This window comes from Panthera tigris, chromosome D1 (assembly GCF_018350195.1).
Source record: "Panthera tigris isolate Pti1 chromosome D1, P.tigris_Pti1_mat1.1, whole genome shotgun sequence".
Lineage (NCBI taxonomy): Eukaryota > Metazoa > Chordata > Mammalia > Carnivora > Felidae > Panthera > Panthera tigris.
In genome coordinates this window covers 109,453,493-109,467,205 of record NC_056669.1, presented here as the reverse complement: position 1 = coordinate 109,467,205, position 13,713 = coordinate 109,453,493, and the positions used below count along the sequence as shown (strand labels likewise).

The 13,713-nt window shown below is 60.1% G+C and overlaps 1 protein-coding gene across 1 annotated transcript; it reads right to left on the bottom strand.

Moving 5' to 3' along the window:
• Positions 1-3,631: 3,631 nt before the first annotated feature.
• GSTP1 (glutathione S-transferase pi 1) lies at positions 3,632-13,416 on the bottom strand. Its single transcript, XM_042959638.1, is given in 8 exon segments — positions 3,632-3,803; positions 4,379-4,497; positions 4,592-4,662; positions 4,665-4,694; positions 5,698-5,785; positions 5,898-6,004; positions 6,383-6,443; positions 13,186-13,416. Coding segments are annotated over 8 exon segments (879 nt in total).
• Positions 13,417-13,713: the final 297 nt, after the last annotated feature.

Sequence of the window (13,713 nt, the reverse complement as noted above, 5' to 3'; positions counted from 1 at the left end):
TTAAAAAATTTTTAAAAGAAATTCAGGAGCGCGTTGGCTGGGTGGCTGTGGCATGGGGGGGTCTCTGTTTTAAATAGAGCTTTAGTTATTTAGGTAAGGGCAGGCGGACCCACCCGAGGAGACAACTGCCATTGAAAAGATAGTTTGTTACTGGTGGATCCCAAACCAGCAGGAGGAGAGAAGGGAGCTGGCCTCCCGGGAGCTGGAACCAGGGACCTAAAATAAACTCCCTCCCTCTCTCCCTCTCTCTCTCACACACACTCGCGCACTGTTCTCTGTGCATGGCTCTGCTCTCTCAGCTATAACCGCTGCCAGAGTGGGCTCTGAATTCACATCCTGGTGGCCTCTCGCACAGAAAAGAGAGCTCTGGTCCCAGAGGGAGCCCGTGGCGCCTGGCCAGATGGCCACCTTCTCGCCGTTGACACGCCCTGAAGCCAGAATCCTGTCGGTGGCACAGACGCAGCCAATGGGCGGACCCAATGTCTTCATTTTATTCCCCCCCCCCCCCCCGCCCCGGGTGCTGCTTTTCAGAACAAGGCTTGTGAAAAGCCAAGCTCATGCCCACAGGATCCTGGGCTGAGTTTCCTGATCCCGTGGAAAAATCCGATCTGGAGGCGAGAAGCCTTCCCCTTCACCTGTCCAAAGTCCTCCAATGGGGAGATACCGAGCTCAAGTGTGGATTCATTGCCAAAAACCCCTCCCAGACACCTTCGGCGGTCTGCGTTCCGTGTGTACACGCTCACCCCGATCCCAAACCCGCACGTGTTGAAGAGCAGCGTGGACGCAAACAGCAGAGGAGGCCAGGGCTGGGGCACGACCTATGCTCTCGCTTCTAAAACTCCCCGCGGCTTTGACTCGATTTCAATCGGGATATTGAACATTTAACTGACATTAACATTTTAAATAACCACTCCATTGACGACGAGCTGTGTGCAGGGCACATTTGAGAGCATTATCTGGGGCTGTTTGGGAAAGCAGGTGGGCGTGCCCCTCGGGGCGCCTGCCTACAAATTCCGGCTCTGACCTGTTTTCTCCGCTGTAAAACGGAGATCTTGAGACCTGCCAAGTGTCTGAATGTGGGAGGTGCCGGGTAAACAGGGTGGCACTCTGTGACCACCGGGACATCAGAGGAGGAAACAGGCCCACAGAGGATTGGCCACTTGTCCATGGTTGCACATCTGGGTAAGGGCAGCCAAGGGTTCTGACCCTCTCCCGGGGTCCCCGGACCAGGGCAGGGAGCAGAGTCCTCAGGCAGGTCATGAGGCAGGATAGGGAAGAAAGCATGGCCGGGGTGGGGGGCATGGGGGTGAGGGGAGCCCAAGTCAGAGCCATCCGGAACCTTGACAGACCTGGGAGAAAGTGATGGAGGCGGGAAGCAGGGAGGGATGGGAGGGGAGGTGGTGTGGTTGGGGAGTGAGGCCCGCAGGCTGAGACCTAGACCCAAGGCCTTGAAGCAGCCCTCAGGTTCTGCCCCTGAGATCTGGGGCCACTCCCTGCACCCCTCATCCCTACCCTCCCAGGGCTGGTACCCCAGGGAGGACTCGAGTCCCAGAGGTGCCACCCTTGGATGGACTGACACCTGTGTCCTTGCTGCGACCCTGTGCAAGGCCATGGCAGCTAGCTGAGGACCGGAGCTCCGGGAAGGACTGGAAGTTTTCATCTGTAACCAGTTGGGGAGCAAACCCAGTCACCAATCCCTGAATGTTCCAGCAAATGTTCCCCAAAGGGGAGCCAGCCCCCACTCTGCCCGTGATAGGCTGGAAGCCCAACCTTTCTCTTAGGGTTCCTGCCCCCATATAATTAGAGGGGTCACCAGAGCTACCAAGCCCCTGCGGGTCACTGTGCTCACCCTGTGCCAGGATATAAAAACTGGTGGCTCAAGTCCCCACCTAGAGCAGAATCATTACAGGCACGCGCTCTGGGGCCGGAGAGCCTGAGTTCAAATCCTGCCTTGGCCTCTTAACCAGCCGTACGTCCTTGAGCAGGGTGCCTTCACCTCTCTGGGCCCCAAGGTCCCCATCTGTGAAGTGGGAATATTGACAGCATCTACGAGGTGGCTTCTTTTGTGAAAACCAAATGAGTTAATATAAGTGACATGCCCGGGACATGGCTCGGAGAAAGCTCAACGCTGGGGGTCACTTGTCACCTCCCCAGCTGGAGGGGCTCCCAGCCTCTCCCCAACCTAGCCGTCTCCCCTCCCCCACACCTGGCTGCACCAGCTCCCCCGAGCCCTCAGCTGCCCAAAGAGGGGACCTGCCCTCCCCTCCCCAGGGTCCCTCCTCCTGACCGCGGGAGCCTCTTCTATCCACCTTCTTGGGGTCGCAGAGCTATACAATCAAAATGCCCACGGGGCGCCTGGGTGGCTCGGTTGGTTAAGCATCCGACTCTTGGTTTCGGCTCAGGTCGGGATCTCAAGGTTCACGAGTTCGAGCCCCACGTCAGGCTCTTTGCTGATGGCGCGGAGCCTGCTTGGGATTCTCTGTCTCCCTCTCTCTCTGCCCCTTCCCCGCTCACGCTCTCTCTCACTCAAGAACAAATAACTAAACATTAAAAAAAAAATGCCCAGCCCGGTCACCCCAAAGAATATGGAAGCTGTTGGTTACAGGAAGCTTTCAAAAGAGCAGCTTTCTTCCTGCCGCTCTGGGATCTACAGGATGCCCGGTGTCTCCCCGGCCCGTTCTGTGACCCTCCTACGGCCACCGTCCCGGCGGCCTGCACGGTGAAACACCGCGGCCTGAGGGTCCTGCCCTCCGCCCCCCAAGCCACCGGTCAGGGCACAGAGGAGGCTCACAGGCCTCAGCCCTGCCCTGCAGTCACCCGGGGCGGCCCTATGAAACCCAGGAGGACGACAGGGGCTTCCGGGCTCTGCCACTCTCCTCTCAGGGACCGGTGGGCCCTTCCCGGGGCGTTCCGCACACAGAAGCCGGCTGTCCTCTAGGAACCCAAACTGCCAACCAGCGCCCCCAAATCCAGTGCACGAGAGACCCTCCTCACGGGGCCTCTGCTTGAAGCCCATGGGGCAGAGGCTTGTCTAAAGGGCCGGCCAGGCCAGGCCACCCAGAGCTCCAGGCTGGCCTCGGGGCATATACACTTGGGCCCGGCTGGCCACCTGCCGGGCTGCCGGAGGGTGACCGTGGGCGACACGTGAGAATGAGCAACGCTGCTGCCCGTGTGAGATGGCAGACTGTGTCACTTCCCGGGGTACAACATGTGCGGAGGTCACCCTGACTGTGTGAGCGGACCGTGGAACTCACTGATGCCGGGGACTGCTTGCCACATTCACGGCTGCCCTTGTCCCAGACTCGGAGGGCTCCCGGGTTGCCGCAACCGTGAGTGCCCCCAGGGAGGGCACCTCCCTCCTGCGGGAAGTCCTCCGGGTGGATCCTGAAGGCCTGACGTCTCCCCTGCCAGTCTGGACCCGGAACCGCTCTTTGTCTCGTGCCAGGTCAGCTGGGTGATGCCGTCCCGGGGGCCCAGAGGCCCAGCCCAAGCCTCATCCTCCCGAGGCTGCCCGGGAAGGGGCAGAGGGTCCGCGGTGCCCTCCAGCCCCTCAGTGACCACAGCACCGCTTTCCGCTCACCGTGTTTATTGGTCCCCAAGGGCAGTCCTCTCGAGGGAGGCACGCTCATGTCTAACGGGCGCCGAAGACAGGGCGGTTCACGTGCTCAGGGGAGGCCAGGAAGGCCTTGAGCCTGGGCCGGGCGCTGAGGCGCGCCTTGTAGGCCGAGAGCAGGGGTGGGGAGTCCAGGCGGCCGGGGGCCAGGGGCTTGAGCAGGGTCGGAAGAGAGAGGGGCTTGGGGCGCCTGGGTGGCTCAGTCGGTGAAGCGTCCGACTTCGGCTCAGGTCTTGATCTCACGGCTCATGGGTCTGAGCCCCAGGCTGGGCTCTGTGCTGACAGCTCAGAGCCTGGAGCCGCTTTGAATTCTCTGTGTCTCCCTCTCTCTCTGCCCCTCCCCCGCCCACACTCTGTCTCTCTTTCTCTCTCAAAAATAAATAAACATTAACTCTTTTTTAAAAATTTTTAACGTTTATTTACTTTTGAGAGACTGAGAAACAGAGCATGAGCTGGGGAGGGGCAGAGAGAGAGGGAGACACAGAGTCCGAAGCAGGCTCCAGGCTCCGTGCTGCGGGCACAGAGCCCGACGCGGGGCTCGAACCCACGAGCCATGAGATCATGACCTGGGCCAAAGTCAGACACTCAACCAACTGAGCCACCCAGGTGCCCCCAAAATCAACAAACATTAAAAAAAATAAAGAAAGAAAGAAGAGAGAGGGGCTGCAGGGAGCCAGAACACTGGCCGTTCCGGTGAACCTGCCGAGGCTCCCCCGCTGGGCCTCAGTGTACCCTTCTGAGAAATGGATCTATGATGGGCAGGACCCAGCACTCACCTGGTCGCCCACAGTGAAGGCCTGGTCCCCCTGGTTCTGGATCAGCAGGGTCTCGAAAGGCTTCAAGTGACCCGGCAGCCCCTGAATATACCGGGCCTTGCCCTCCTCCTGCGAAGGGGGGTGATTCAGCGGCAGCCCCCGGCACGCCTGGCCGAGGTGACCTCCCGGGCCCCGGGCCCCGAGCACCCCCGCCCCTGCTCACGTAGTCGCGGTGGATGAGGCGGCCGCAGAGCCGGCGAAGGTCCTCCAAGCTGTCGTTCCCCACGTCCACCAGGCCGCCTCCCGCTCGTCCTTGCCGTAGAGCCCTGGGTCAGCAGCCGGGCAGCGGGTCAGGTTCAGTCCAGGCTGGTCCTCTGCTGCTCCTCTCTCTCCCCCAAACGCCCGCCGGCCTCGGGCTGGGGCCACCGGTCCCTCGGTCGGGAGGGCCCGCTCCGCCCGACTCCCATCTCCAAAAGCCCAAGGGGCCCGCCCGGCTGAAGGCCAGGCCTCTCCCAGGTCCCATCCTAGGTCTCATCCCGAGACTCGGGGATTCCCGGCCCAGATGGCCCCAAGCCCCCTGCCCCAGATCTGTCCGCCCGCAAGTGTGAACCAAGCCTCTGGTGCGTGTGCCCTAGGCCTGAGGAGTAGCTGTCTGTGGGGCCGGAACAGAACTCGGCCGTGGGGACAGGTGTGTCACGTGCAGTGCAGGACCGCACAGGGACAGGAAGCGGTGGCGGCAGGCCACAGCCGCAGGCCTCTGTCCTCTCCCCCCGGGTCCTGCAGAAGCGAGGGTAGGCTTGGCCCGGCTGCCGCCACTGCTCCTCTGTCCCCTTCCCTCATTGTCACATCCTCCTGGGACCCACGGTTTTTCTAGACCCCCCGGAGGTAGCCAAAACTGAGGCAACCACCTCTCTAAGCCACGGTGCTGCCAGCGTGGTAACAGGGCCGCAGGCTCGCTCACGTGAGCGCAGGTTTTCCAGATTCAAGAGAGGCCAGAACAGGAAAAAATGGGCAGGAGGTCGGCTTGGAAAGCCCCTGGTCACACCTGCAGTGGCCTCTAGGCCTCCACCAGCTCCCGCGTGGGGCCGGTGGCCTCCTCTGAGCTGTCACCAGGGAAGCAGGCACAGCGAACCCACCTGGCCCTGCCGGGCTGGCAACCCCAGCCCGACGACCCGGAGCCCTCGTCACCCAGGCCCTGCCCCTTCCTCTAGGGCCATGTGGCCCGACCTCCAGACGGGCAGAACTCTGGTCCTCGGGTGCCCCAGGACACCTGAGTGGGACCCGTCGCGTACTTCGCGGGACTGCGCTGCCCGAGACCTCAGAACTCACCAAGGGTGTGCCCCAGGTGTCGCAGGAAGGCATCGGACTGGTACAGAGCGAGGTCCCCGTCCTGGAACTTGGGGAGCTGCCCGTACAGCTGGGGGGGGGGGCGGCACAGCTCCGTCAGAGATGCGGAGCTTGGCTGCCCCCCCCTCCCCCCCCCCTGCTGCCCAGCCCCCGGCCCCCCTCTGGGCACGGCAGCCACTCACACAGGAGGCCTTGAGCGGGCCCTGCAGCCAGGTCTCCTTGGTCACCACCTCTTCCTTCCAGCTCTGGCCCTGGTCAGCCAGCAGCATGCGCATGGCCTCGCAGCGCCCTGGGGGAGGGGAGGACAGGGTGGGGGGATGCGGGGAGACCCCAGCCTCAGAGCACCCTGGGGAGGGGTCAGGAGTGGGGCGACAGGACAGAAACTCTAGCTTCGGAGTCTGCTGAGAAGTCGAACCGCGGAGAAAGGTGGAGATCACGGCACCGGTGCGGTCTGGGGAGGGAGACGAGGGGTGCAGACCGCAGTCCGAAGTGCCCCGGGATGGGGACAGAGGCAGATGGCCAGAGCGCAGCCAGACGGGGGCCAAGAGGATGCAGCCCCGGGGAAAGGCCAGGCCTGGGGCCGCCACCGCCATCCCAGCCCCGCCCCCATGGCCCTGGCCCGGGGGGGGGGGGGGGGGGAGCAGCCTGGCCCATCGGTGCCCCTCACCCTCCTGGAGGAGCAGGGGCCGCACCTCGGACGGGGAACTAGACGATGGTGTAGGGCTGCACTAGGGGAGACAGACAGACAGGGTGGTGAAAGAGGCCCCCCCCCACGGAGCTGCGGGGGGGGGGGGCAGGGGTCAGACCCCTGGGGGAGACCCCCCCCTCCCAGCAGCCTGCGGCAGGGGTGGGGTCAGACCCCTGGGAAAGGGGGGTGACTCAACCTCGGCCCCGGCCCCCACCTGGCCCAGACCCTACTCGCTAGCGGGCCGTGAAGTGAAAGAGGCAGGAAGTGGCAAGGAGCCCAGTGACCTTATATTTCTGGTTGTCCCACCCCCTCCTCCCTTCCCGCCACACCCAGGAATACGCCAAGTCACTGAGCGCAGTTCGGGCCTGGGTAAGGCTGGGTGAGGATCGGGCAAGGCCGGACAGGCTCACCTGCTCCTCGGCAGGGCTGTACCCTACCTGCAGGGCACTGACTTTCGCGTCACACAGCCACTACCCCGTCCAGGCCACACCCAAACACACAGAACTCCTCAGGGCCCACAGAGGGCCAGGTCTGAGGACCTAGCCAGCGGCTGGGGCCCCAGCACCGGCACACAGCAGGTGCTCATTAAATGCTTGTCGCAGGGGCGCCTGGGTGACTCAGTCCCTCAAGCGTCCGACGTCCCCCCCTGGTCATGACCTCCCGGTTAGTGAGTTCGAGCCCCGCATGGGGCTCTGTGCTGACAGCTCAGAGCCTGGAGCCGGCTTCGGATCTCGCTGCCCCTCCCCCTGTTAAGATTAAACATTAAAAAAAAAATGCTTGTTGTATGAATGAATGCAATGCCAACAGACACAGCCCTTTACGCATCCTCTCTCTGAGATAATAATTGTGGCAAACCCTCAGGGGCTGAGGCCTGTGTTGGGAACTTGACGTAGATTTTACAACCGTAGGACTTGGGAGGGCGAACTGAAGCACAGAGAAGTTAGCTGACTTTCTCAAGGTCACACAGCTAGTAAACAGGATTTAAACCCAGATCTGGCTAGCTTCAGGGGCCTCACTTTTTTTTTTCCCCCCCAGGGGCCTCACTTTTAACCCTCGGCCTTTCTTCTGCAAAGCCCTGTCATCTCCAAACCATTTTTTGACAGAGTCTCACTGCTGTGCACTCTTTAAAAACTGACTGGACCTGGGGATACGGGTGGACAGAAAGACAGACAGACTGAGCTGCAGGACCTCTTGGCCCTGAGAGGGCTGTGTGTTGCCAGGGGAACCCAGTGCCTGCCTCCACCTGGCACCCCCGGCCCCCTTCTCCTGGCTGCCCCTTCCTGGGGGGTGGGGGGTGGCCCACTGGGTGTGATGGTCCTTCCCCGGGAACCGGAGCGTACCGAACCGGATGTCTCAGCCTGGTTTTCCTGCCAGAGGCACAAGGACACAGGAAGGCATCCTTCCCCTGGGGCAGTACCCATCTAAAAGCCTGGGGGAAAAACCCAAAGGCACCTAATCAGGAGAATCCCTGAGCCTCGTGGAGCCCACAGCCGCCTGGGGCTGGGGGGTGGGGAAGGTGGAGCCAGAGTTGGGTTCTATCCGTGACTCACAGCTGGAGGAACATCTGCCCAGCACTTAGCAGCTTACAAAGAGCTTTCATACAAATGGTCTCACTTCATCCCCACCACATCTTGAGAGGGAGGGAGGCTTGTTCCCATTATCCTGACGGGGACACCAAGGTTCCCCAGGGTTCATTCACCCGCTCTGGCCTGGAGCACGCGTGCCCTCCCTTTGTGGACAGGCATCAATGGCCTGGGGGACCCCTTCCTGTCCAGCGGGCCAGTCTCCTACCGGCTCATACCCTCCAGCCATCACGCTCAAGTCCCCTGGGCTGGCTGTCCCCCAGGTCCTTGGGGCTCTATTCTGTGGTGTTCCAGCTGGCTGCTTTTACCCATAATCCTCTGGCTCCACAGGCAATGCCCGTGGACTAGTTCTGTGACCCCCCTGAGGCCTCCCCCTCTGAGGTCCAGAGCAGTTTTCCCAGCCCAGTGAGCCAGGAACCTCCCTGTGCCCATGCCCCCACCTTCAGCCCATGTGTATATCAGCACCTGTCTTTGGCATTTCTTTACATAAAAATAAACAGCTTTATTGCTACTTAAGTTTCGCTCTTATAAAGTGTACATTTGGGGCGCCTGGGTGGCTCAGTTGGTGAAGCGCCCGACTTCGGCTCAAGTCATGATCTCATGGTTCGTGAGTTCAAGCCCCACATCGGGCTCTGTGTATCATGACAGCTCAGAGCCTGGAGCCTGCTTCGGACTCTGTGTCTCCCTCTCTCTCTGCCCCTCCCCAGCTCATGCTCTGTTTCTCAGTCTCTCAAAAGTAAATAAACGTTAAAAATTTTTAAAAAGGAGTTAGTTTATTTATTTTTGAGAGAGAAAGAGAGACAGAGCGTGGGCGGCAGAGGGGCAGAGAGAGAGGGAGACACAGAGAATTCAAAGCGGCTCCAGGCTCTGAGCTGTCAGCACAGAGCCCAGCCTGGGGCTCAGACCCATGAGCCGTGAGATCAAGACCTGAGCCGAAGTCGGACGCTTCACCGACTGAGCCACCCAGGCGCCCCAAGCCCCTCTCTCTTCCGACCCTGCTCAAGCCCCTGGCCCCCAGCTGCCTGGACTCCCTCCCCCTGCTCTCGGCCTACAAGGCGCGCCTCAGCGCCCGGCCCAGGCTCAAGGCCTTCCTGGCCTCCCCTGAGCACGTGAACCGCCCTGTCTTCAGCGCCCGTTAGACATGAGCGTGCCTCCCTCGAGAGGACTGCCCTTGGGGACCAATAAACACGGTGAGCGGAAAGCGGTGCTGTGGTCACTGAGGGGCTGGAGGGCACCGCGGACCCTCTGCCCCTTCCCGGGCAGCCTCGGGAGGATGAGGCTTGGGCTGGGCCTCTGGGCCCCCGGGACGGCATCACCCAGCTGACCTGGCACGAGACAAAGAGCGGTTCCGGGTCCAGACTGGCAGGGGAGACATCAGGCCTTCAGGATCCACCCGGAGGACTTCCCGCAGGAGGGAGGTGCCCTCCCTGGGGGCACTCACGGTTGCGGCAACCCGGGAGCCCTCCGAGTCTGGGACAAGGGCAGCCGTGAATGTGGCAAGCAGTCCCCGGCATCAGTGAGTTCCACGGTCCGCTCACACAGTCAGGGTGACCTCCGCACATGTTGTACCCTGGGAAGTGACACAGTCTGCCGTCTCACACGGGCAGCAGCGTTGCTCATTCTCACGTGTCGCCCACGGTCACCCTCCGGCAGCCCGGCAGGTGGCCAGCCGGGCCCAAGTGTATATGCCCCGAGGCCAGCCTGGAGCTCTGGGTGGCCTGGCCTGGCCGGCCCTTTAGACAAGCCTCTGCCCCATGGGCTTCAAGCAGAGGCCCCGTGAGGAGGGTCTCTCGTGCACTGGATTTGGGGGCGCTGGTTGGCAGTTTGGGTTCCTAGAGGACAGCCGGCTTCTGTGTGCGGAACGCCCCGGGAAGGGCCCACCGGTCCCTGAGAGGAGAGTGGCAGAGCCCGGAAGCCCCTGTCGTCCTCCTGGGTTTCATAGGGCCACCCCGTGTGACTGCAGGGCAGGGCTGAGGCCTGTGAGCCTCCTCTGTGCCCTGACCGGTGGCTTGGAGGGCGGAGGGCAGGACCCTCAGGCCGCGGTGTTTCACCGTGCAGGCCGCCGGGACGGTGGCCGTAGGAGGGTCACAGAACGGGCCGGGGAGACACCGGGCATCCTGTAGATCCCAGAGCGGCAGGAAGAAAGCTGCTCTTTTGAAAGCTTCCTGTAACCAACAGCTTCCATATTCTTTGGGGTGACCGGGCTGGGCATTTTTTTTTTAATGTTTAGTTATTTGTTCTTGAGTGAGAGAGAGCGTGAGCGGGGAAGGGGCAGAGAGAGAGGGAGACAGAGAATCCCAAGCAGGCTCCGCGCCATCAGCAAAGAGCCTGACGTGGGGCTCGAACTCGTGAACCTTGAGATCCCGACCTGAGCCGAAACCAAGAGTCGGATGCTTAACCAACCGAGCCACCCAGGCGCCCCGTGGGCATTTTGATTGTATAGCTCTGCGACCCCAAGAAGGTGGATAGAAGAGGCTCCTGCGGTCAGGAGGAGGGACCCTGGGGAGGGGAGGGCAGGTCCCCTCTTTGGGCAGCTGAGGGCTCGGGGGAGCTGGTGCAGCCAGGTGTGGGGGAGGGGAGACGGCTAGGTTGGGGAGAGGCTGGGAGCCCCTCCAGCTGGGGAGGTGACAAGTGACCCCCAGCGTTGAGCTTTCTCCGAGCCATGTCCCGGGCATGTCACTTATATTAACTCATTTGGTTTTCACAAAAGAAGCCACCTCGTAGATGCTGTCAATATTCCCACTTCACAGATGGGGACCTTGGGGCCCAGAGAGGTGAAGGCACCCTGCTCAAGGACATACGGCTGGTTAAGAGGCCAAGGCAGGATTTGAACTCAGGCTCTCCGGCCCCAGAGCGAGTGCCTGTAATGATTCTGCTCTAGGTGGGGACTTGAGCCACCAGTTTTTATATCCTGGCACAGGGTGAGCACAGTGACCCGCAGGGGCTTGGTAGCTCTGGTGACCCCTCTAATTATATGGGGGCAGGAACCCTAAGAGAAAGGTTGGGCTTCCAGCCTATCACGGGCAGAGTGGGGGCTGGCTCCGCTTTGGGGAACATTTGCTGGAACATTCAGGGATTGGTGACTGGGTTTGCTTCCCAGCTGGTTACAGATGAAAAGCTCGTCCTTCCGGGAGCTCCGGTCCCGGAGCTCCGGTTCGTATGTTCGAGCCCCACATCGGGCTCTCTGCGTCATGACAGCTCGGAGCCTGGAGCCTGCTTCAGAGTCTGCGTCTCCCCCTCTCTCTGCCCCTCCCCCGTTCATGCTCTGTCTCTGTCTCAAAAATAAATAAATGTTAACAAAATTTCAAATAAAATAAAATAAAGTGTACATTCTGTGGCTCCAGTATATGCAATGTTGGGCAACCATGATATAATTCCAGACCATTTACATCACCCCAAAAAGAAACCCTTTAGCGTATATCAGTACGTCATTCCTTTCCATGCCGAGTAGTATTCCATTACCTGGATATACACGCTTTGTCTACCCATTTCTACACGGAGGGACGTTTGGGTTGTTTCACTTTTTGGCTTTTATGAAGCATGCTGCCGTGAACATTTATGAGAAAATTTTTGGTGCGAACGCATGCTTTCACTTCCCTGGGGCACGCCCCTAGGAGTGGGCTTGGCCAGGCACATGGCAGCTCATTTTGAGGAACCGCCAAACTCTTTTCCAAAGCAGCTGCACCGTTTTATAAGCCCCACAGCAGCATATGCAAAGGCCCCGACTTCTCCACGTCTTCACCAACACTGTTGCTGTCTGTCTTTTCCACTCTGGGGCCAAGCCTGGGTTGACTTGGGCGGAACGGGTGGAGAAGGGGCCATCATCTTCGCCCTCTAAAGAATCACAGCTCAGAATAGAGACAGACACGACGCTTCATTCACACACTGATTAGTACTTGTCAGGCCGTGAGTGGGCTAGACATCACGACAAACACCAGGACAGGTAAGATATGGTCTCCACGCTAATGGACTCTGTTTAAGAAGAATCTAAGGCCTTCAGCAGCGGCCCACCCACCCATCCATCTACCTACCTCCATCCATCTCTCTGTCTGTCCATCTATATACCCCTCTACCCAATCATCCACCCATCCGACAACCAAACATTTGACCAGCAGTCCATCAAAACATCCACCTCTCTATATATCCACCCATCCATCCAACTACCCATATACCCGACCAGTCAATCTCTACCTGTCCATCCATCCATCTATCCATTCACCCAACCATCTATTGGTACAATCATCCATCCACCCACCTATCAACTGTTTAACCACTAGCCTGTTTACCCACCCTTCCATTCAATCAGCTACCTGTCCATCCATCCATCCATCCATCCATCCATCCATCCGTCAACCACTGATCCACCTGGCCATCCTAGACACTGGAGCTGGAGCTCCAGCTTGGCTAAGCTGGGCTGGGCAAGTCAAGGGCATCAAGATGAACACCCTAGCATGCCTGCTGTTCATTGAACACAAGTAAGGAAGGATTTCCAAGCCGCGCTTTCTCCACCTGGACACAAAGTCTTCGCTTTGTGATTGAAAACACTTTTAGCCGCTAGACCCTGACCAGTTGGCACCCCTCGTACGTTGGCTCAAACTTCGGGGCACACATCTCTAACCACTTCCCGCCTTAGATGGTCATGTGAGCACAGGGTCACTCATCATACATGATACCCACCGTTTTTCGAGCCCTTCCTAAGTGCCAGGAAACTGCTAGGCCCTTTATTTAATTTTCACAAAGGCACCACGAGGCCCGGGTCAACCCCCATTTTCCAGATAAGGAAACCGAGGTTCAGAGAGGTGAAATGCCTTGCCAGGGGTCACACAGTGAGTGCGTGGGGAAATCCAGGCCTACAGGCCTTTTCTAGGACCTTACAGAAGATGGTAGAATTCCTGTATCTGAAGGATGTTCGCAAGATGCCGCCTGGGATGTAGTACTCCCCTGGCCTCCAGGAGGGGAGGCCCCAAGTACAGAGGGCTGGAGGCGGCTGGAGGCCGAACCTTCAAGTGGTCAGCTCGGACCCTCACAAGGAGCCCTTCCCACCCTGGACGACCTGGCTGGAGTCCACTCACCTCTGAACGCTGGCCACTCCCCAGGTCCTCAGCTCCGCTCGGGGCTGCTTGGGGGCCGTCCCCTCTGCCTGCTGGCCACCCCTCCCTTCAGGCGGTCACTCCCATCGTCTCTCTGGTCTTGGCTCACACGCCACTTCCTCAGCCCCCCAGTCACAGCAAGGTCCCCATTCTCCTCCCTCTTGACAGCCTCTTCTCCTCCATAGTCATTCTGGGTCTGCTGAATGTGTATCTCCCACCAGCTGGAAGGTTCCAGGAGGCAGGGACTGGTCCCCGACACCCAGGAAGGCATATAGCAGGTGTTCCACAAACACTTGTTGAAGATGCCACCCGTCTGGAATTTTCTCCAGCCTCTTGCCATCATACCTCCTCCAGGGGCACTGACCGCTGCCTCCCCTCTGAAGACCTCCGCCTGGGGGTATGAGCCCTGCCTCCCCGCCTGAGGGCCTCCGCCTAACATACTCCGTTGGATTCCAGCACCTGAAACCCTCCACATTCACAGTTGATCCCCGCCAGGGTCCCAGCACTCACCCAGGGCTGAGCATGGGTTAAACATAGGTGGGCAATGCCTAAAAGGGAGGCCCCGTCCTCCCTTCTCCTCCATGAAGCCCCCCTGATGCCTGGGCCAGTGCTCCCGAGTACTTAGACTGTCTGGGGC